This window comes from Pleurodeles waltl, chromosome 3_1 (genome assembly GCF_031143425.1).
Source record: "Pleurodeles waltl isolate 20211129_DDA chromosome 3_1, aPleWal1.hap1.20221129, whole genome shotgun sequence".
NCBI classification, from domain to species: Eukaryota; Metazoa; Chordata; class Amphibia; order Caudata; family Salamandridae; genus Pleurodeles; species Pleurodeles waltl.
Genome location: NC_090440.1, coordinates 1,226,694,985 through 1,226,718,623, shown reverse-complemented (window position 1 = coordinate 1,226,718,623; position 23,639 = coordinate 1,226,694,985). Strand labels below are relative to the sequence as shown.

Genomic DNA, 23,639 nt, shown 5'->3' with positions numbered 1-23,639 from the left:
TTTTTACTGTAATCACTGCTTGTTTTTTTTTAATGTATTTTTTTAAATAGACAATAGCACCCACTATTTCAACAAGAGAGCAGCTAGTCCAACACCTTGTAGTATTAACTGTGGACAAACGGATAAGAATATAGAGAAATACACCGGGTGCTGGAGCAGGGTTTTTCTTTGCTTGACTAGCAGGCATCTTGCCAGGGCTACACTACAAGAGAAAAGTTCCTCAGGCTTTACATCATATCGGGATATGGCACCAAGAGCCACAGCACATATACAGCAGCAGCATCAGCAAGCACACAGTAAGTTGAACTTGGAGGCTAAAGAAATGGTCCAAATATTACGGTCACTTTCTTCAATTACAACTTCAAGTGGTACAAACCTGGTGGGGTTCTGGGGTCAGAATATCAACTTATCTCACTCATCCACCTATCAGACTCTCCAGGCCAGGCTGCAGAGATTTCTCCCTGGCTACCCTGAAATTATGTAACTCGTTTCCACTTCAGGTAAGTAACAAACCCCATTGGCTGAATTTCAGAAAAAACCTGACGCCCAAGCTCTTCATAATGGAATCTTTGACCATTGGCAGGGTCATCTGGGTGGCCACCATTGCAAAAAACGAAGACCAAATTGCTTCAAGATGTTTTGCTGCACTCCATTAATACTTTAACATAATAGAGCATAACACAGGACACAGTCACATCTCTCCACACTTGCAGAGTGTTTTTTTCGGATTACATAATAAATCTTTGAATCAGACAGCAGTCCATAGATTCAAGGTTACTGAGCTGCCACATACAAGAAGGAAAGGCAGCTTTCTGAAGAGTCAGCAATGGGTTTGAACGCCGATTCCTGCATGCTGGGTTCCCTCTCGCCGGGAGGGGCCCCTATTGTTGGTGCACTGTCAGATAATCAGTCAATTCTTCACAGTACTGAAACTTGTAAATAACCTGATACATGGAAATGAGGTTTTATCAGCCAAGTGCCCTTTATTGACAAGTGGTTCTAAGCACAGATTGTCAGTTGAGGTTATCATTTGAGACAACATTTTGAATCATAAAACCTGTACACATAGGGAAAACGATACGTGTCCTACGTTGACAGGCTGCTTGCTTACTACAATGGCTTTCAAGTAAATTGGGAGAACCCTCAGTGGAACTTCGCCCTTCAACACAAATGATGATTTTAACACTGAAAATTAAACCTCTGCAGCCATGTCATCCAAGCTGGTAAGGAGATGGAGAGGACAGGAAACATGTTCTGGAAGGGCCATCCGGGAAATGGAGGACAGGATCATATACAAAGGCAGTAAATATATTTTCTCTCAACATAACATTTAGATACTTTCTCCTCATCTAACTAAACCACAATATAATAGTCATGCAGCATTATTCTTTAAACAGTATTAAAATAGTTTTCACAAATGTCTTTTTTTCTTTTTTACCAGCACAATATCGGCTCAAGCTGTCAAAACAATTTACCTGCGGAGTCCTAAAAACAAAAAACAATTTTTTTAACAAGGAAGGGATGGCCGATGAAGTCTCGTTTTGCAACTGTCCTTGTTTCAAATAAACAGTTTATTTTGTTTGCATTTGTTTGCCCTTGTTCATCGGCTTCTTGCAACAATGTCGCCAACACCAAACCCTTACTTTTCGTTTTGATGCAACAGATGTAGTGGACTGCTTTCCTTTAACTACAGTGGGAGGGGTTGGGGCGGTGTAGTGGTTGTGGTCTGCACAAAACACAGTACCATACTTATATCAGCTCGAAAACGTATCCCAATACAAACACAACCTCGTGTTGCTGTCACCAAGCTCAAACATCAGTTAAACCTGATATACAAAGCTTTACCTGAACTTAATCCAGGCAATGAGCATTGTCAGACAATATTTTGTTGGGTTGTGCAGGTAATTATGGAAATTACATCAAAAGTTCTCAAGACCATTCTCAAATGACCAGGACTTAAATGTAGAGCGAGCAGTTTAGAATAGGGAGGAGGAATAAATACTTCCCTTCGCCAGTTCCAATTTCAGTGTCAACTCGCAAATAAACAAACACCTCAATGACAACAAAGAAAATGATAACAGAATAACAAGATAACATTTCATAGGATATTTGAATTTTAAATTGCATATAAAGCCAGCAGACATCTTGGGAACAGCTTCCAACATGCCCTTTTAACCTGTGCAGCCTACGTCTCAAGTTTTTCTTTACCTCATAAGTGCCCAACGGTCTGCTCTCGCAAGATGGCTATTGAGAAACCACACCTACGGTAGTGTGACTAGCAGCTGCTCTACAAGGGGCTGCTGTCACATGAGTCATGCAAGGAGGACCTTTGTCCAAGTGAGACATCAAGGAGAACCATATTCAGCAGATTAATCTACACTAGAAATAGATCTGAAACACCTGCAATTCAACACTCTCTTAATTTTAAGTTTGGATGCCTTTTATAAGGGGCAATTCTAAAAATGAAGGCGTCTTAGCTTCGAACAGCAGAATAACTTAGTCAGAGCTATCTGAAAAATCTTATTGTTACATTGTTCATTACACAATTTAACCATTTCTTCATAGGGTAACAAAAGAGGCGCTCCTTAGCTACTCAACAGACTCATTACTGGCCCAGTAGTAACCAGCATTTAATGTGTGATTCAAAAGCAAGGTTTAGGCACTTGAAGTACTCCAGTGCTAATGTAGTCAAATTTTGTAATAAATTCTAAAAAAGGCTACTGAAACACAAATCCTGGGTAAACTACAATTTCGTGCCAGGTGTTCGAAAGGAGTCAAGAACTGAAAAAGTCTAGTGCGTTTAAAGCCGGAGTACAAACATTTGTATTTCCCTATGACATAACTAAACCTAAAACGTACAACTAAAACTAAAGAAACATCACATACTCAAAAATTATAAGGAATCATTGACTGTGATGGGTTCTCATATTTGTTTGTCATTCAACAGGCTCATTCTTGTTGGCAGAGTGTACTTATAACACACAAGAAGGTTAAAGCTGAACAGTCCCCACTCATGCCAAAGTGTTCTAATTAGATTTTTCCTGAAAACTGTAAATTGTGTGGACCGAGGGTGCAGGCCCAACTCCGAAGCCCTGTTACGAAGCAAAATGAGATGCCTGGAGTTATCCAAGTTCATTGTCATGTTTCAATATTATACAAAAGAGTAAATATGGAGATGCCTGGGCCAACTTTGCAATGCCCATGTGCTAACGGAATTTAGACGATGCACTTGTGCGCTTCTTAAAGGTTTTCTGGATGTGCATTAGTACAAGTCTCTGGCAGTGCTGCATAGGATGGCTGGTGTAAATGCTCAGACTAATTTCTGTGAGGATCTATTTTGCTAAAGAGGATACTATGTCCATAAGAACACTAGAATATGATCATGAAACTATTCCAAGAACAACACCAACTGTCGCACAGTGAGGACATCAGCACAATTGCAAAGTGAGAGTTAGCAAAGCAATCAGTCTTGGTTTGGCACCCTGAATTTTGGTCGAGAGAGGGTGGTTTTTGACACCAGGCAAAAAGAATGCCATACAAAAGGGCGAATGAGGTGGGCACAGATGTGCAGCGATTGTAAACCCTTCAAATTCTGGCAAGTTAGGGAGTCAAGAGATTTTAGAAGCAACCATTAAGCAATGATCAAAATCATTATCCGCAAAAACTGACCTTCAAAAACACACTGTTTCCCAAAACAACTGACCACTTTCTTAACTCAAGTCATCTACATAGTAGCGCTGTCCCTGCTCTTGATTTTTCTCTTATAAAATGATGTTACCTCTTTGGTACATTAGAAATGGGCTGATTTCCTCTTGACATTGTTAGGTCAGAGTTTGTAATTACTGTTTATAGCTCAAAATCGAGATCTGCCCCTTTCCAGAAGAAGATGCATTGCTACACAACAGAAGATGGGTTCACAGCATACGAGAGGAAGGAAGATGACTCTCACAATCAGCACCAGTGCCTAAAGCAAGGTGCTCTCTATCTTGCAAACAATAAGTATGCTTGCCTAAGGAAGCAACCCTACAAATACAGAACCAGAAGAATAGCCAGATTGATGAAGAGGGCTCCCCTTGAGAACAAGGTGAAGTTCTTTCTCAAATAAACAGCGCATCAATCAGAACCACAAACATACATTCTAAAGGACATGACTGCCCTCTGTGCGAATGACACTGACGTGGTACAGAGCAAAACTTCTCTCCACTCAGAATAAGACACAATTTTGTATGGTAAATTAATTGGCTGCCAGTACTCGAGGCGTTCACAAGAGGAATGACTTTTTACATTTATTTTCCAAATTTTTCAATCATCAAAAAAATGTTTAAGCCACAACTCGAACTACAAAGTTAAGAAGACGCCCTGTGATAGCGGTGTTTACTGTGAGACAGTGTCATTTCTGTAAACTCGGGGTTGGGAGGTGCATTTCTGTTACTGTTGTCACTATTATATTGCAATTTAAGATACATATGGAAGGAAAGGCATTTGAACTAGCCTTGAGGATGAGGTGCGAAGGCTATCATTTAAAGGGGTCGTCTAACTTGCAAACAGTAAACATCAGAAAACTTCACGGAGTGCTGCATGGGACCGCACATCAAATACCCGAGGCCACGGAGCAGATGTGACAGCCAAAAACAAAATGGAGCATTCTGACTGAACGGGTGGGTCTGATCCTTGCTGCTCCACCAGCCACGGTACACGCAGATGCAGCCTATCGAGACTCTGGGGGAAGCAAATGCCTAAACCACTCCCATGAGGTTTCTGATCTTGACAAGCACAATTTTCTACACTTCCTGGAAATATTAGGATTTGTCCTGCAGTCTCCCACCGCTACATAATATTATTTCGTTTCAATAACAAGGGAGAACAGGCCAGGTTCTCCCCAAATGCACAGCACGTAGTTTCCACTGACAGGAAGACGTCTGGCTCCAAGGCTTGAAGAGCTACAGGTGGATTATGTCACTCAAATACATACTCACAGGTCACTTGGTTTTACAGTATAAAAACACAGGTCCATTACATATTGAACAGGGGAAAGCGCGCGCACACACACACACAATATTGTTGCAGAAACACAGTTACACCAGTGTATTTTTAAAATAATTGTTTCCTTGATGTAAGTCTAATTTCTTGTAACATATGCATTTGAACATTTTTGGGGGCAGGGTGGGTCGGTTGGAGCCACCTTTGGCTGTGACCTAAAACATGTACAAAGCACATCCACCTGCGCTGCAGGCAGTGTGAATCAGCAATACTTTCGTGTCCTAGAGCTTCAGGGCAACAGATAACGGTTTTGAAAGGAACAATTGGGCAACCCAATGACTAAACAGAGATATGAAAACCAAGAAAGCACACTGAGATGGAGAGCCTCAGCAAGGGAATGCTGCCCATCTTGAGGGGGAGGAGGGAAGAGGTACAATATGTTAAACTTTATTTTTGTGTTTGTTTTATTCAAGTTTCCTCTGATTGGGCCGTTTTCTTATTTTTAGACGTTGCTTCGGAGAGCGGCCTGAACCCCTGTGTTGATTTTTTGCCTCAGGGTCGCCTTTATCCTGTTATTAGCGGATATTATATTTTCACAGAAAACTTGCTTCATTTCCCACAGAGAAACGTGACCTCTCCGGTGTCCTTCACAGGACCTTTTCTGTAAAGTTCTCTGGAAAGACACCCCGATGCTGCTCAAGATCTTTGCTCTGCTGCCAGTCTCCTTCCTTGATGCCCATCAGCCAACCTTCATCCTGTAGAAAACAAAAGGAAAGTTAAAAATCGAATTCATACAAATTTATCAGCTCCAACAGGGTCGAGCAGGATTTCCCACTTAAAAAAAATAAAAATAAAAAAAAAGTACTACTTCAAGACGAACGTTTTTGTTGTTCAACAAAAAACATGCGTGAATCTCAACTGAATTTGTGGTAGGCATAGGCAACTTGTTAGTGGACAGTAAGATGCTGCAACGACATACATTTGCATACTTTAAAGACTGAAAAGGAAGCAAGGTTATTTCATCAGTGTTGGCCCGGACTGATTAAATTCTGGAAACAGATGTGGAAAAACAGAAGCAACCTACCATACTTACACAGTCGGGAGGTAATTTATAATCTGGCTGGCAGAAAAAAACAACCAGCATAAGACTGCTTCTTTGCTACACTAGTGGCGCAAAATGTAACAAAGCGCTTAAGTACTGGTATTCCCACCAGCATAATGCCTGCCAGTGGTGCAAAATTAACTGGCAAAACTTTCCTCAAATAAATGAAACACTACAAATACTCATTTAATGAAGCTGTATGTATGTCAAAACCACTTATTATGCCCCACCACATGTACCCGACTGAAGGTTTTCGATAAATTAGAGGAACGTATGTCACCCAATGCCCCAATCTTGGCTCATGCACAGTAGCGGCCATGACGGCCCAGGTTGTTTAGTGCCTAAGATCCCAGTCTTAGTATTCGGAAACAATCTGACCTTTGGTAACTGACAGGGAAATCCTGTTACATTGGTTAGGTTCATATTGTACTCAGAGTACAGTTACAAGCGAGAGAGTCAGCGTGAGCGGTAGGTTACACTGGTCACCAACATAAAATAAAACATCTGAAACACATCTCTTGACGATGCTGAATTTGCAATGCATGAACAACACTAGAGTGAGCTAATAAAATTATAATAAAACTATGCTTGAGGTAGCTGATAGTGGTATTTCGTTACAGCAGTTAGTAGTGAAAACTGGAGAGGACAACATGGGTTAAAACAGAAATGGTAAGAGTAATGTCTGCAAGGGAATGTATTGAATTTGGGAAAAAATTATTTTGGGAAAGGGCTGCAGAGATACAAACAGGTGAGATCTGAGAACAAGCATCCAGCAGCAAAGTTCTAATCGCATGTTGGTATTAAAAGGATGAGGATTGATGCAGCTTATGAAGATAGTTAGAGGTCAAATATACTCTGTGTGCGTTTTTCGGTAGCTGGGCTGCTCGCTATAAAGATGTGAACATCATATGTGACATATACTAAAAAGGAGCGACAACACAGGGCATATGTGCTCCCATTGTGCCGGCAGTACTTTCCAAATGTGATTTTTAACTTCAGTGAAGAGGGAGCTACTGTAGTTCAGCTGAGCCAGCAACTGGACGACTTTGGCTTGCTTGAGTAGTTACTGGCCAGGGTAGATCACAATTTGGTTTTGTAGATAAACATTTGCAGCTGCAGCAGATCACTGACTCTGTTACTATGTAGGAGGAAGTTGAGCCAAACCAAAGTAGTTCTCTAATAAGTAGCTTATTGTTAGACCCGGCATTCTCTGGATAGTCTTATTCCGGATTTTGTTCCTTTACCTCCTGTTTTTTGCAGTGTCTTTTTGTTGGCCTCAGGATATAACCAGGGCCTGTAAATTAAATGCTACTAGTGGGTCTGCAGCACCTATTTAAGTAGCTCTGTAAACATGTCTCCAGCCTGCCACTGCAGAGCCTGTGTGTGCAGACTACCACTGCCACCCTTTTGCCAAGCCCTAAACTCCCCTTTTCTTACATATAAGCTAACCCTATGGTGGGCCCAAGGTAGGCCATAGGGTAGGTGCCATGTAAGCAAAAGGCAGGACTTGTACTCTTTTCTGTCTTGGTAATGAAAAACACCCAACGTTGTGTTTCATTACTGTGAGGCCTGCCCCTCTCATAGGCCAGCATTGGGAATTCCTTACAATACCTTTAAGCTACAATTCTTAATCTGAGGGGAGTAGCTGCATCAGGTTTAGTGCCATTGGAATAGTAATAATAAATCCTCTTTAGTGGTAAAGTAGGATTTATTATTACCATTGGAATGGTAATAATAAATCCTCTTAACTGGTAAAATTGGATTTACTACTACTATTTTAAAAATTGCACTTTTAGAAAGTCAGCATTTCTATAACCTCACTGGCCTGTGTGCCCACAGCCTATCTCCAAAACACCTGGGATCGGTGGCAGCTACACTTGTGCATTTCCTCCAGACACCCACAACACAGGATACTCAACTGCACCTACATTCATCTGCAAACTGATGGGTCTCCCTGGGGAGGAGGTTAGGAAGGGCTCACACTTACCCTTCAAATGGTAGTCACCAGAATCCACACAAAGGGGTTGATTACCCCTCACTGATAGTCTGGAGCTGAGGCTGACCTGAAAGAGGGACCTGTGCACTTCACAGAGATCTTTTGTAGTCATCCCCCACATCAAAGGCACTTGCTAGTGTAAGTACTGGGTCTCTGTCCCACTAAAATCAGTACACTTCTGGACTCAAGGAATCTCTGCTGGAGGAAAGACTGCTGTGTGCCAGTCTGCCAGACCTGACTGCTTCCAGGAACTGGTGCTCTATCCTGTTATGTTGCCCAGCTGCCTGCGGATTTCTGCCCTGCCGCGCAAGAACTACTAATTCCTTCCAGAGTGACTCCAAGGGCATGCTGGCTTGCCCCTGGTTCCACTAAGGACCTCTGTGACATCAAAGGCCCCCTTAAAGTGGCTACATCTCGACTAGCTACCTGATTTATCGAAACCTCAGAGTGGCCTCATTACTGCCTGCTGGGCAGAAACCTCCGAGCGGCTACATCACGACTTGCCATCCGTTGCACCAAAACCTACAAGTAGCTTCATTGCAGGCGGCCGCAGCTGTGCAGAAACCTCTGAGCGGCATCTCTTCCTGCTTGCCACATCGCACCAGCCAAACTTCGACGCAGATCCACTTCAGTTCACCATCTACGTTACAAGGACTCCGTTGCGGCTCTCATTCAGGTTCCCACTTGCGCTGACCAGATAATCATGACGCGCTATCTGCACTTGTCTTTCTCGGCTCAGGCATGCCTTTCCTCTCGGTCACAGCGCTGGGACCACAATACTGCATACCTCCAACCTGCGGCCGCAGCAGTGCTCTGCAATTGAGAGACAATCACCACTGTATTGGCAATCCAACCCTTGGGTCAGTCTTGAACGACCCTAATGAGTCTTCGCTGCGCTCACTGGAGAGGGACACACAAACTTCCCGTAACTACTGTGAAAGCTCTAAAATAAGCCCAGCATACAGTGTGCTTATTTGATACTTTTTAAATGAGAATGTCTATCGGATGTTTCATTGTTTTTGCCACAATTGGTTCTTTTTGTGCTGTTTGTCATTGTATTTACTGTTTGAGTGTTGCACAAATACTTTACACATTGACTTAAGTTAAGCCCTGCACAAAGCTACCAGTGGGTAAGCACAGGCTGATTTATCTTGTGTAACTGACTTACCCTGATTAAGATTGTACTCACTACTTGGACAGGGTCTATACCTCAGCCAACTAGTGACCCAATTTCTAACACTTGTGATTTTTGGAGGTGGAATGCTGGGTTAGCAATGTCCATTGTATGGTAAAAGGGTATGTAGCACTTCCAAAGTGCCCAGCTGTATGTGTTAACTGGTACTCCATTTTTAATTTTACCCCAGGTGTCACAATCTACAATGAGGCATAGGCCTGTACTTGACAATGCAAGGTCTAGGACCTGTCAAGTGACGAGGAGGGGTGCACCAAGCATGCCCTCATGACAGACTATGGACTAACCTGTCTAGGATGTAACATGTATAGCAGTGGCAGAAGCTTACCATGTTTTAACAATTGTTTTATTAATTGTAGTATGGACAGATTTTTTTCTCTAGGTCAGTGAGTGTGTTGTCTACTGATGCCTTTTGTGTAAAGCTCTGGTATTATGAGATACCCAAAAACCCTGCATTGACATCCTGTGTGTGTCAAGTGCATGTCTGTGTGTACATGGAGCGTGTGAGACATGACTTGGTGCAGGAGTCGGAGTACTGAAGACAGAGGGATTGATTTTGGATACCCCTGGTTTTGCATGGCACAAGATGAAGGATGAGGACAGCTTTCCTAGACAGTTGAAATGTATTTTCTGCATTCCTGTGGCTGGAGGGTAGACAAACAGTGAAGTGAGGAAAATGGAACTAGGGCTCTCTTTAGAAATCCTATTTATTGCTTGTTAGCAAAGGGCTGCCAATTACTTCTTTTACTGAGCACTGTCATCTGCTTGATAGTAATTGTGTGGGGTGGGATTGCACTTTCTGTTGCTCAAGGGTCTATTGTTCACATCTCTAGGCCATGCCTGTTATTTTGTCTTTCACCGAGTACTGCATCAAAAAGGCTGATGACAGTCAAGTGCTGAGGACTCACATTTCATTGTGCCTATGTCTTCAGTACTCCTTGCCTGGAACCAGTCCCATTCCTACCTGCTGTGACAAGCATCACTTTACCCAATGTGTGAGGTGGGAGATGGGATTTGAAAGAATCAATCAAAACCGGTACTGAGGCCACAGACAGCGGAGTCATGCCAACTGTCTGGAAAGTGTGTATAAAAGTTCTTCATGACCAAGGAAGATAGTGCTCTGCAGAGTACTCAAAGGATTGCTGCATGAACTGAGTTGGTATCTGACTGATAGCCTGTCTCACAGAGGTGAAAGGACATCACCTAAAGTCTGCATTTTTTGCTGGAAGTACTGAGGGTCTGCCTATTGCCAAGAACCCTGCATGCTGAGAAAGGAAAGGAATGTCCCTGGCCCTCCAGGAGGAAACGCTTTCCAGGAGGAGAAGCACAGCCTGTTCCGGTAGGAGAACAGCAGGAAGAAGTGGACTACACTATAGAACTAGAAAGTGAAGCCAAAAGTTCCCACTGATGTGAGTTGGCCTTCTGGTCTCTACGTGGTTCCTGCTGACAGTTGCCCCAAAATACTTTCCATGCACAACTACCATTGTGTCTGCTGACAGTCATTGTGGGCAAAAAAATGATGCTGTCACTGCCAACAAGGAGGAATCTGTTGTCCCCACTGCCATGGAGACTGGTCAGCTTGAGAAAGCTGCAACCACAGAAGACATCACCACTGACTAACTGGTACGGGCAGGGGGGCGAAGCATGGATCACAACTACCTTGATGTAGAACATTGCTTATCTTGAGCCAGTGGTTGCCGGTGAGGGTCACTGGCACTTATTTTTTGGGATCATCAGTTATTTTTCCTGTATCACATGTTTACAAAGTGCAAGAGTGGAAAAAACACACAGATCAGAAAGACTGAGGGAGAAAAAGATGTCAAAACCCAAACTAAAGCATAAAGCAGGAAACTGCAAGCGTGAAAAAGGGCAGGGCGTTTCTGGTAGTGGATTAAAGACTATCAGCCTTGGTATTCTGTGTGCTGATGCAGAATTGCACAAGCCGCTGGCTTCTGAGCAGTGCTTGGGGCACCAGAACTGTTTCTTTTACAAATTAAGAACTGCTTAGGACCCATCTGCACTTGGCCTGGGAAGGCTGCAACTGCCAAAGATGCCATGTCACTACATCAGGACCTGATGTGCTGAATTCGTCTGGTGGTTCTTGTTCCAAAGGCAGTCAGCTATGCAACCCAATGACATGGACTGCACCCATTGCGTTCTCTTTCTACAGAGCCATTGCGCAGTTAGGGAAGGTCTTTGCCTGTGAATGGAACATGGAACTACAGTGTGCAGACTTGAGATTTTCAGCTTTTCTGCCCAAATATGGTAAGAACTTTAAACTAAGCTGCATAAGTGAGTCCATAGGTGTTAAAGTGAAGTAATCCACATCAGTGCCCAGTTCATGCATGTTAAAATGGGAATGTCCCCTGCTTGGTACAAAGTTGTGTTTCCTTTGCCCTTACTGCCAGAATGCATGTATATCTCATGTTCTGACTTTATATTTTGACCATGGCCTCAGACTAATCTAACTGTGAGTACAGAGGCCTATAGCTGTCCCTGACTATGACAGACTCTGGACCTGTCCTGTGACTTAGATGAGAGCACCATGCATGTCCTGTTAACAGTGGGCTACTGTTCCTGTCATAGGTTAGGAAGTTAGAGCAGTGGTGGCAGCAGCATACCATGCTTAAAGGAACTAGTGTGACCAGACCGCGCCATTTGTTATTTATGTAAATTGGTCTTAGTATTTATGTGATTACCTGCTGTTGAAATGATGTTTCTTCTGATTGTATTTTCCTTTTATGGCTGACAGCCGAATAAAGGTGTGTTGATGATGATGGATGGAAGTCTCTAGATGAAGCCTGGCCATTTGTCTTTTAATTATTTTTTCTTCAGTTGGCCTGAAGACAACCAGGCGCAGGAATCACACATCTATGCGTGCCTTTGCTCTAGGTGCTCCATGATGGAGACAGCCCCACTGCTACCTGGGACGAACACTTGAAAGAAGAAACACCTTAAGCTGGTTCTATGGTTTGAGACAGTGGATCTTAACACCTGTCTGGAAGTTGTGTATGAACAGGGCTGTAGCCAGGAGTTGATATTTTTGGGGTCTATGCCCCAAAGGAAAAGTATACCATAAAAGTGGTCTTGGAGCAGACAGAGATGTGGCTACCCCTACAATAGCGTTAAAAATACAACATACTGAGGTTTTAAATAACTCAATACATCGGACAGTAGTGTTTTAAAGTACTCCACTTTGAGAGGTATATGTGATAAGTATTAGCAAATTATGCCCTTAAAGCACAGCAAGAAAGGAACGGGGACAGCCTTTCTGGAAATGTGTGTGAAATGGCATTTTTAAAGCCCGTCTTGAAAATACAATTAAAAACTGAAGAGAATATGAATGCAAGTATACATGGGGTTGTGCATTTTCCATTAAGACGCCTTTGGGGAAATGTGTGGTAAATGCTGCATCTACAGGCACACTTTAATAACAATAATTGATAATAACAATGAGTTTTGAAGGTAGTTCTAAACACATTGTCAGACCTGAGAGTACACAGACACGATGTATACAACAACGTGATCCCACTGTCAGTCAGTACTGTGCTAACTGCGGCTGGCTTCTACGGGAGAGACCTCAATGAAAGTGAGCAGATCAGAAAGACAAGGTAAGCATAGGAGGTTGGGGGAACATGGACACAGCTCAACAAGTAAGTTTGCCAACATGCCCACTTCCACAAGTGAAAAGGAGCTAGAACTAGCCAGGCAGCTGCTCATCCATCAGTCTACATCATTGGGCCAGTGCTTTGTGTGGATAATTCACGGTGGTAGTCACCTGCACTATTTTGAGGTCCCAGACTTAGTTTTCTCCATCAGACTTTGATCCAAACTGAAGAACAAGAAGAGATACCAAAGGTGGAAGAGAAGTATTGGGGAACAGTGACAAAACGGTGTAGCACGGATGAAAAATAACCTGTAAAATTAAAGCAAATTAGACAGTAAAGGTACAGTGGTAGAAGAGAGAGCGATGAGGTGGAATCAAAATTCAGCAGCCTAGGTATTCAGCAGGAGGGTAGTCAGCAAAAATACTAAGAGAGCCTCCTACGAAACACCTCCACACCCTCCACTAATATCTTTACAGATTAAACACTGTTTAGATTCTAAACTGCTAGCAGGGAGTGGCAGATATACACTTTGGGGGTATACCCTCACTCTGTTGTGGTCTCTTTCTTTCTCTGGCTGCCTGCAGAGTGATTCTGCATTGACTGGACCGGTGGCAGACCGTCCCATTTAAATGATGATGGAGGTTTAAACAAGAAAAAAAGGAAGAGCCTGTCTTCTTCTTCAAATGCATCAGGCCTAAGCTTATTGGAGCACCTCTTTCTTTACTGTGTTATTAGAAGGCATCGGAATCCCTGCAGCGCTGTAAACTGTAAATTTACATTCTGAGAATGTACACTGGCTGAGACAGACTTCTGGTTAATTTTGTGAGGGCTGAAGAATTATTTTGTTTGAATGATGAGAGGCTGCTTTATTGACTCAAGAATAAAACTTAGGCAGTATTGCTGATGAACAGCAATTGTCAATGTTATGCCATCTTGGTGCTAAGGTGTCCTCTGCATGGTAAGAGATGTGTAACGCTGCCCTGAGTACCAACTGTATTGTTGTCTGGATCCCTAATGCAGATTTTTGTTGTCATAGGTGAACACGGATCTTGCAGGTGTATCATGGAATAGGCCTGTATGGACGGGCGCCCAATGCTCTACCATCATAGTGGTGTAAGCTACCGCCTTCACCAGGAGTTAAGCAGCATAAGTGCTGTGGTGGCAGCATACAATGTAGTGATTAGTAGTAGTGAGCAGGACCTTTTTACCCTGTGTCACTGGAGTGAGGCCTACAGGCTCACTCTCCTTTTTAAAAGTTCTACTGCTGTGCGTTTAACTCACCCTTGGCCTACATCAGGTAGATGTGGTGTGCTGCAGTGCGCATGAGAAGTGACTCTGCAATAGTTGCATGTGTGCATGGGAAGGGTACAGTACAAGGACAGAGCAGTACTGTGCATTACATGTGGTTAGTATACACTCGGTGTATGTATACCTGAGAGGAATACATTACATTAGAGATGCAGATTAGAGATGTAGCATTGTTCAGTACATGTGCAGGATAGCATGTGCTGTGAAGTAACATACATGAACGGTGCAGCGAGTACATAGTGAGGGAGTGTGCTGGCAGTGTTGTGTTCTGAAATAATAGACCCTGGTTAACGACAGAAAAGCATCAGTGTTGAACAGTTCGGGCAAACTGTCTGAGTACTGAATGCATGTGTACCTGTGAAGGAACAATCCATAGAGGTATTAGTGATGACCAGAAAGTGTGCTATGAATATACACTGAGTAAGTGTGCCTGCAATGGTACATTGTATGGAGGGCCCTGTGTTTCATATTAGGAAGCCTAGGCCTGCCTGTTAAAGACATGAGGAGGAGAGTCTAGTCTAGTCTAGGAGATTTATTAAGTGCTACCCGGAGGCCTCCCAGCACTAATACAGTGCCACAAGTCCAGACAGCAGGAGTTAGTAAATAACCAGGTTTTTAAGGCCTTGCAAAAAACAGAGCTCACTGGCTAGTCACGGCATCTTAAGAGGAAGGGTATTCCACAGTTTCAGGGCCAAGGAAGAGAAGGACCGGCCTACCAATCAAGCTTTCTTTACTGGGGAAAATCTGAAGCAACTAGGCGGACGAGGATCTGAGAGGTCTATTCGGAATGTAAGGGGAGGCAAAAGATCTCAGTAAGAGAGGGCCTCTCCTGTATTATGCTTTATGCTATAAGCAGAAAGCCTTAAATTGGATACATTGCTGGACAGGGAGCCAATGAAGGGTCTTTAGCGCCTTTCTCACAGAGTGGAAGATCCATCCTAAGTCTAGCGGATGCATTTTGTACAACTTGTTGCCTAATAGTAACATGTCCTGTGAACCAAGGTACAGAACATTAACATAATTGAGGTGTGAAATGATAAGGGCCTGCATAATTAGTCTCCTGACCAGAAAAGTCTGAGTGCCCCAAAACAATAAGCAGCCAGCTTTTTAGCTTGATACTCCACAGTAAGGCTGCATTCCAGCCACATTCCCAGCAGATAAATGTGTGTGCTTCTGGATTCCTGTGAGCTGGATGGGGACGCCATGGAGGAAAAAAGACTGCTCTTTGATTCATTGATAGATTACAAGGAACAGGCCTGGACATATCCCAGGAAGAGAGATGGGGCTGATAAGAAAATCCTAAATAGTAGAGCTGGGGGCCTGGGATTACCGTTTTGATGCACATATCACCGTGGCTGACATCCTGGTGTGAACTCTGGTCACCCCCATGAATTGTTTTGTGGACAATTGGCTCTGGAGTTGTGTCTGATGTGGCAGACCTCTTTCATGAAGGAAGATGAAAAGGAAAAGTGCACACTTCAAAATAAGTAGAACACCAACATAAAACTTAAAAGGCTCAGAACCTAAATCACATTTTGGTGTCAGGAAATGGACTACAAGAAGGAGAGGTTGAGACCCCAAATTTTGCCATCTGCCAAGCAGCCAAGAGGGCTATGTGAGAAGGGGAAGCTCTGCAGGACTTCTGCCTGTGACCGGGACTAGGGGAAAAGGCCTGCCAGTCTCCCTACTGTGTGAGGGGACATCTTGCCTTGCAGCCTGGAGCACTTATGCCTGCCTGCTTGCCTAGATCAGTGTGCCTTATGAAGAGAATGAGAGCATTGGAGGGAGCGAGGTCCAGTGGGTAGCACTACTGTGAGGACTCCCTGTGCGAGGTGTGAGGATTCGGCTCTGCACCGATCGGGCCATAGCCTTGTGCAAGAATGTTTTCAGTGAACCCCCAGGAGCGGCGATCAGAGTGAAGTTGCATGACCAGAGTGAGAGGACTTGTGAACCCCTGAGCGGCGATCCCACTTGTCAGGAGGGGCAGCTGTGGTGCAAGCAATTGCACTTGAGGAGTCTAAGCACTGTCTGGAAGGTACCGTGCCAGCCCGTATGCTGAAGGGGGCCACGAGGACCAAATCATCAAAGACTTCGGGCTGTTGAGTTGGGCTGAAGTGAGGATGCGATCGGCAGGACTAAGAGCATCGAAGGATCTTCCCTGACTGACCCTGATGGACCAGGAGAAGGACGCACCATTGCAGAACTCCAATTGGGGCCCAAAAGACTGAATTCCCCTGCTGGGAAGATCTCAACGTAATGCATCAATGTGAGCAGCTCCTATCGCTGGGTAGAGCAGCTGCACCATTCCAGAGAGTGAGCATTTGCCACCCCAACACTGCTGTGTGTATTGCGAGCAGCCTGACTTCTCCAAGCAGGATTGGATCTCACAAGTGCTCATGATGAGGGAAACTGCTGTAAGGCTGAACACTGCCATGCTGTGGAGCAGTTAAGACGTGAACTAGGGCCTACGTGGGCCATGGGGAAATCACTGCTAACGGTGCTGCAGCACCATAAACAACTGACTTAAATCCTGAAAAGTCAAAAGGGAACTCTTGAGTATGGCCTAAAAGTTTGCATTCCCCGATGTGACCATGAGTTAATGGGAAATAACCCTGAGCACATTACACGAAGGAGGGTGGAACAAGGATTTTCCTGATGACCACTAGAGCCCCGACCTTAAGGGGGACTGTGCTGTTGCATATGAATGTCACATCTCTTTGCATGTGCAGACTACTTACTACTTTTTCTCATAAAAGCAAGTATTTGGTTAGACACTGATTCATTGTTTGCACTGTTCACATTCGGATTTATGAGAGCTCCACTGGCACGTTATTCACAAAAAGAGCCCTTCAATTTCCTCACATACACAATACAAAAACCTTACACAATATTGACCCCATTTACCTCAAAAACCACAAAGTTCCACACACCTACCAGACAACGCCTCTTAGTCAGGCTCCTACTCGCACACACAGAACCACATTTCAAGCCTTCTACTTCACTCCTAAAGTCTAGAAAGACCTGCCCTGGCACATCGGAGCCTCCTCATTCCACAAGAAAAAGAAGACGCAGCTCTTCACTTAGCCCAACACTGACTCAGAACATACAGCTCCTTCTTCAGCACCAGGATACCCTCCTGGGTGAATTGTGCACCATGCAAATACACATTACATAACTTAACAGATGGTAGAGATCGGTGATCCACTGAAAGTTCAAACCAGATGCCTGGTCTAGCTCAGCTCATCAGCATCTTGGCCCCTTCAGCTCAAAAGAAGACAACTTTTAATGTGGCTTCTGTCTGCCACCCATACTTTAGGCTCATTCAGAAAGAATTAAAGTCAATGCACTAACCTTTCACGTAAAACAAGAGGAGGAGATTCCTAACTAGTGGCTAAATTGTGAAACTATAAAACATGGGATGAATTCTTGCATCCACCACTTGACCAAATTGTGTGATCCTGTGCAAATGTTTTATTTCACCATGGTTTTGTTTTCTTCATTATCACACAGGAGAACACCTTCAAATATGTGAGTTTAGGAAGTGCGCTGTATAATATCACAAACATCTGGTGTTTTGATTTATTAGGCTTTAACGTTGTAGGATATATTACATATAGAGTACACATGACAATTGACTGGCCTCTTAGTGCTCATCAATAGCAATGTTGGCTAGTTAGGTGACAGACATGTGCAGAGATACTTATAAGTTTAAGTTCACAAACTCAGATTCAATGAAATACCTCTCCACCAAGCGCTGATATAATCTTATTTTATAGTAAAACGCTCCCAATTTGTGAATGTTTACTATATGCTTTTGAATCTCAGAAGACTTTTTTTACATGATGTTTACATGATATTTGCTGCATGATTTACATGCCAAATATTGGCATGGAATCTTTAAAGCAAAGAGACCTTTTGCTGGCCAATGGCTAGGTGCTGCTTGTTCATTTGTTATCTTGCCCACCTCTTATGAGAAAAGGGTTCCTTTATAGTTTGTTTTTGTGTACAGGACTCACTTGCAAAGCAGGTGATGACAACCTTTATTTGCTCAGCTGTCTGGAGGGCCTCTTATTCCTTGTTCAGGCTTGCCTCCCTTCCATGCTTGGTAACTGATGTAGTCTGCAGGTCGTACAGGTGACAGTGGCTGCTGTGGTACACAGGGCACGAGCTACAGTGAGAGCCAGCTCTGACAGTCTAGTGGCTGCAGGTGCAATAAAAGCAGCAGAGCGCCACTGTGGAGCCCTGTGCTGTCTTTCACTTTGACGACGTCTGCAGGGCAGGAGAGGAACAGGAGTTGTCCCTCAGGCTGCGCAGAGCACATGGAGCCCTGTGCAAGTTGATGATTTCATTCCTGGAGGCAGAGCAAGGTAGATTGACCCTTTCCCCTTTCTCGTTTGTCCGTTAATTTCTCATTTTCACTGGAAAGAAAAATAAATCTGTTGCAGCTTGAAAGTAGCCTCTACTTACTATCCTGTTAGACGAGCTCCCACCCAGCTATATCCCCAGTCAAGCTAAGAGGACCAGTGTGAACTTCGCCCAAACAAAATAATATTTTTAATGCAAAAAAAAAAAAAAAAAAACACCAGCAAACCCTCCATTGTTTGGGGGGGCACACAAAAATATGGACAGCCCCCCCCGCCACCTCCATTAGTGGCTACGGACCTCTGTATAAAGGTGGGACACAAAAGCTGCTTACCTGTCTGCTAAAGAGGGGGTTCGAAGCCTGTCTTGCCTACAGGCTGTCCTGGAAAGAGTAAGATCCAGCATTTTCCTGGTGCGTATAGGATGCCCAGGAAGAAGATGACTGCCTGAAAGTGATCCAGGATAATCCTGGTGCCTGTGGGCCTTCAGACTCTCATTCTAGTTCTTGTCAGGAACTGAGATCTGATGGCACAGTCTGGGCTGTGATTGCATTACATGTGAAGGCCCCATCGGGCTGCAACTGTTTGGGCTGCAACTGTTGAATTGCTGAAGGCCCAAGGGGGGCGGTGGGGGCTGCAAACTTTGAACTACTGAAGGTCCTGTCAGTTGCACAACTGCGGAACTGTCGGTCTGGACATGGGCTACAACTGCCAATTATTGAGTACCCTTCATGGGACTGCATTTACGTATGTTCGTGTCGCAACCACACCAATAGCTGAGCTATGACTGCAAATGTTGTGGCTAAGATGGCAACCATCCAAGCCACCGCAGCCAGGCCCTCAACCAAGCTCACTGAACTCAGTGCAGCAGCTGTGAGAAAACAGCTGGGTGCACAAGCTGCTGAAAGCCCACACCCAGCCCGAAAGACTGCAACAACCTGTCAGTTCTCTTATCACAGCTCTCTTTGGTGTTGGCATCCTGGTCCCAAACGCCATGGTTAATAGGTGGTGACTACAATCCAGTCCTTGATGTTCGCCAAGTTAGTACTCACCCGCCTTTCCCTAATGTGCCTTCTATTCGACAAGCCAATGCCCTGAAAGAATGGGCAAGGGAGTGGTCACTGCTGGATGCCTGGCAGGAACTGAATGAGAGAATACTCATTTTACTCAGTCCCGCACAAACTACACAATTAGACTGCATATTTTGTTCACCATATCTACTTACAGACATCTCAAACACCACATACTTATGTAAAACACTGTTGGACCATAACCCACTGGAACTGCATATTGCATGGGGACAAATCCCCCCTCCCTGATACCCGCCTGGAGACCCCAACCTAGTCTGCTTGAAGATAGTCCTTAAATATACTTTGGCCACTACTTTCAGCACCTATTTCGTAGAGAATGTGGGCACAGCTTTTTCACCATCAGCTGAATGGGAAGCATTTAAAGTGGTGATTCGGGGGACATTGATGTCTATTGCTGCTGGGGCACACCAAACGTTATTATGAGATGTAACAGAAGTTGAAAAGCAGCTGAGGGCAGTAGATCAAGAGGCAGCCCACAATGATGCCAAAACCAAGGAACTACCATATTGCCGCACAAAATATGCAGAAATCTTAGAACGCCTCCGGGTGCTAGCCACCATGCAATTTCTTCACAAGTGGACAACCTTATAGTATGCCTACGTGATCTGGTGATGGATATGTCACAACTCAATGCCATCATTACTCAACTGGCAGAAATCTCAGGGTTCCAGATAAACCAAAATAAATCCTGTGCCTTTACTTTCCGGGAGCATACTTTAGTTGGACAAAGACATGGGAACGAAGACTATTTCATTGGCTCCAAGTACTTTATATTATTTAGGAGTCCAAATTTATAGAACCACTTCTGATCTACTAGAAGGTAACTTAAACAGAACAATCGCTTCCCTACGCTCACAGATTAATTTGGATCACTCTTACTTTGTCGGTGGCCGGACAGGTAACACTGTTGAAAATGGTAATGCTGCCCTATTTGTTATATTATTTTGTTAACCTACTGGAGGTATCCAAATGGCGTGATACTGGCAAATTAACACATTATTGATAGATGTAGTCTGGGGTACTGGAAGACGCAGGGTGAGCTTTGCTAAATTAGAAATCCCCCCAGACAGAGGTGGACTGGGCGCTCCACACTCCAGGAAGTATTATTATGCAAGCCAATTGTAATGGTTGGCATACTGGCTGGCAGGCCTCCAAATGATGGAAATAAATTGCGCACTGCGGGACTTAAAACAGGACAAGTTACCAACACTATTATTACAGGGTGTACATCGCACCCCTGAGCTACCTGTGCTTTTAAATAATGCTCTAGTATATTGGAAGCAAGCTCCAAAATGTATGAAGAATCCACTACTCTATGCACTCAACATACCTTTACTTGCCATACAAACAACGTCTGGGCCAGATCACATTATTACACATCCCACTATGGGATGCAAGAGGTGTACAAATGATTAGCAAATTACTTGGAGATGGCGTTTTTATGTACCACCAGGAACTTACTCAAACGCATAGATTACCAGTATCCCTCTTTCTTTCACATGTTGGAATATCACAATATGTTCGTAAAACCTGGGCATGCGAAGGCACTGAACCACACACATTCTCTAGTTCAGGCGCTACATAAAATGGGAACAGGCAGACACTTGGTCAAATGGCTGTATAGGAGTGTCAGCGAAAACTCAAATATCATTGACAACTCTAAGGACTTGTTGGGAGGAGGACATAGTTGGGGCCCTGATTGACAAAGAATGACATTTCATGCTAGAATACCCAGGCAAAATATCACGCAATTCCCACTTTACATTTATACATTTCTCCTTAATGCATAGGGCATATTATACGCCACATAAATTACAAAGTATATTCCTCAGTCCATCCCCTGATTGCCCCAGATGTTATAACAGTCCAGCAGACCTTATGCATATGCTCTGGTCCTGCACTTCCCTATGAGCCTACTGGGTGGGTGTTCATACTCCCCTGTCAGAGCTAGCAGAAGTTCCACACTGGAACACAGTAGATCACTCTATAGTAGGCTTTTACCCTCACCCCAAATCTTCAAAAACCCTTTTCTGCTTTGTGGATCTGATTTTTTTTATTAGTCAAGAGACAAATAATGAGGCTATAGAAATCACCTATGGCCCCCATGGTTGATAGCTGGTGTAAAGAGGTAGATCATTGGGGACTGGCTGAAGGCTCAGCACTATGTAGAGAAGAATACTGCTGCCTCCTTAAAAGACACATCTCTCTACAATGGGACGCCTTTCATTAATCATTTAAATAAAAACAAAAACACAGAAAGTACAGCAGGGAGACAATAAAACAGTCCACACTGGAATGACAATCTCAGATACCTAGAACCCTTGGCTGTCAACTTACTGTGAGGGGTGGAACACTGCTGCTCACCACACATTGCCCTTTGAGATTATATATTGAAAATATCAGACACTCGGGTGAAGCCCCTTCTCTCAATAACTATTCCTGTCGATCTTCCTGTCCACCAACAAATACCCCCATGTAATTTTTCTCTCACCTCTATTTTAGACTGGAAGCGGCACAGTTGGGTTAGAGAGGGGGGAAGTTAAGAGTAATCATAAACACTACTGAAGTTGCACTATTGCAATGAATTGGGATAATGGGACAATGATACTGTACTTACCAAAAATAAGTCATCCAACACTACACTGACTGTCCTATTGTAAAACTGTAACAGCGAAAGGCATGTCTGTCATCTGTATATGTTGTCAGAACAAAACCCAATAAAAAGTGTTTTAAAATAAAAAACAAACGGCCAGTTCTCTGCGTCTTTTCACCAGCACCTGAGAGTGCATGTGAGAATGCCGTGGAGTGCACGACAGCAGCTGAAAGGACTCATGGTGTTCTTTACACAAATTAAAGTGAAAATCAAACAGACTGAACACATATGGTGAACCGTGGGCAACTGAGATTGCACCTGAGCTGAGGTTCAGAGACAGCCCTGGGAGGGGCAGGAAGGGAGGGAGAAGGATGGTTTAACCATTCACAGGAGAGAGCGTCCACAGACACTGGACTCCATTATTTGGCTAATGAAGTGTATAGTATTGCATGTAACTGCATGATTACATTTCTTTCTTCTAAAAACAGGCACTGGGCTGGATATGGACATTTGCTTTATTAAATCTGTTGGTTGGCTTTTGAGCTCTGACTTTGTCCATCCCACACTACCTCCATGTGAAGCCTGTGACTGCTCACCCTTGCTTTACAATCAAAGTGCAGAAGTACTTGGCCCAATTTGCAAAGCCATAGTAGGATATCAGTGAAAAATGATCTCAACCCACATAGTTGCCAGTAGTTCCTGCAAGCCCAGAGGCTCCCCAAAAGAGGTCCGACAATGCCTTAATTCACAGAGTACTAAGGACTATAGTTACTACAATTCCCATGGTGGGAAGAGATTACTGGAGAAGAGGTGTGTAGCACTTGCTGGGATGGAAATCAGTACTACTGCCTTGTATTTGTTAATCCAATTGAACCGTGTAGTATTTAGTTTTGCTGTTTTACATGAAAGAAAGTACTTTAATCAAAGATGAGAACTGGTTGTACATTATGTTATAGTGTTTGTTGGTTGACTGTTGAGTTCACAACTCTTGCCGCCCAAGCTGAGAGGTCTGTGTCTGCTCACACTTGCTACTTTGAGAGTCCACTGTGGAAAGGGTTGATATTTGAGCTAGTTTGTACAGTCATAGTACGACGGACCCCAGAGCACCAGTAGCAAACAGTGTTGACCGTTACATTTGGGCACAGTAACCCCGGTCTACCCTGTGGACCCTTAACAGGGTCTGACAGTGAGAGAGAGGTAAAAGCCTGGAGTCTGTTAATAGAGGAATTGCTGCTTGTCCATTAACACACAAATTAACCTGTTATTTCACAATAAAAGGAATCATTCTGTCTGGTGTGGCTCGTGTCAAAGCACAGTAAACAACAAAAACCTTACACTGCCTCTTCCAGTTGACAGCCTTCTAATTCCCCTAATCACATCAGGTAATAAGACAGAAAGAACCCAGCCA

The 23,639-nt window shown here is 43.8% G+C and overlaps 1 protein-coding gene across 24 annotated transcripts in view; it reads right to left on the bottom strand.

Annotated features, from left to right (window-relative positions):
- Positions 1-958: 958 nt before the first annotated feature.
- BIN1 (bridging integrator 1) overlaps positions 959-23,639 on the bottom strand; it is a 504,923-nt gene continuing 482,242 nt past the window's right edge. For all 24 annotated transcript variants that reach the window (XM_069224571.1, XM_069224563.1, XM_069224567.1 and 21 more), the window contains one exon: positions 959-5,735. In XM_069224571.1, coding sequence (XP_069080672.1) covers positions 5,628-5,735 — 108 coding nt within the window. In that variant the 3' untranslated portion in view covers positions 959-5,627. The remainder of the gene's footprint in view (positions 5,736-23,639) is intronic.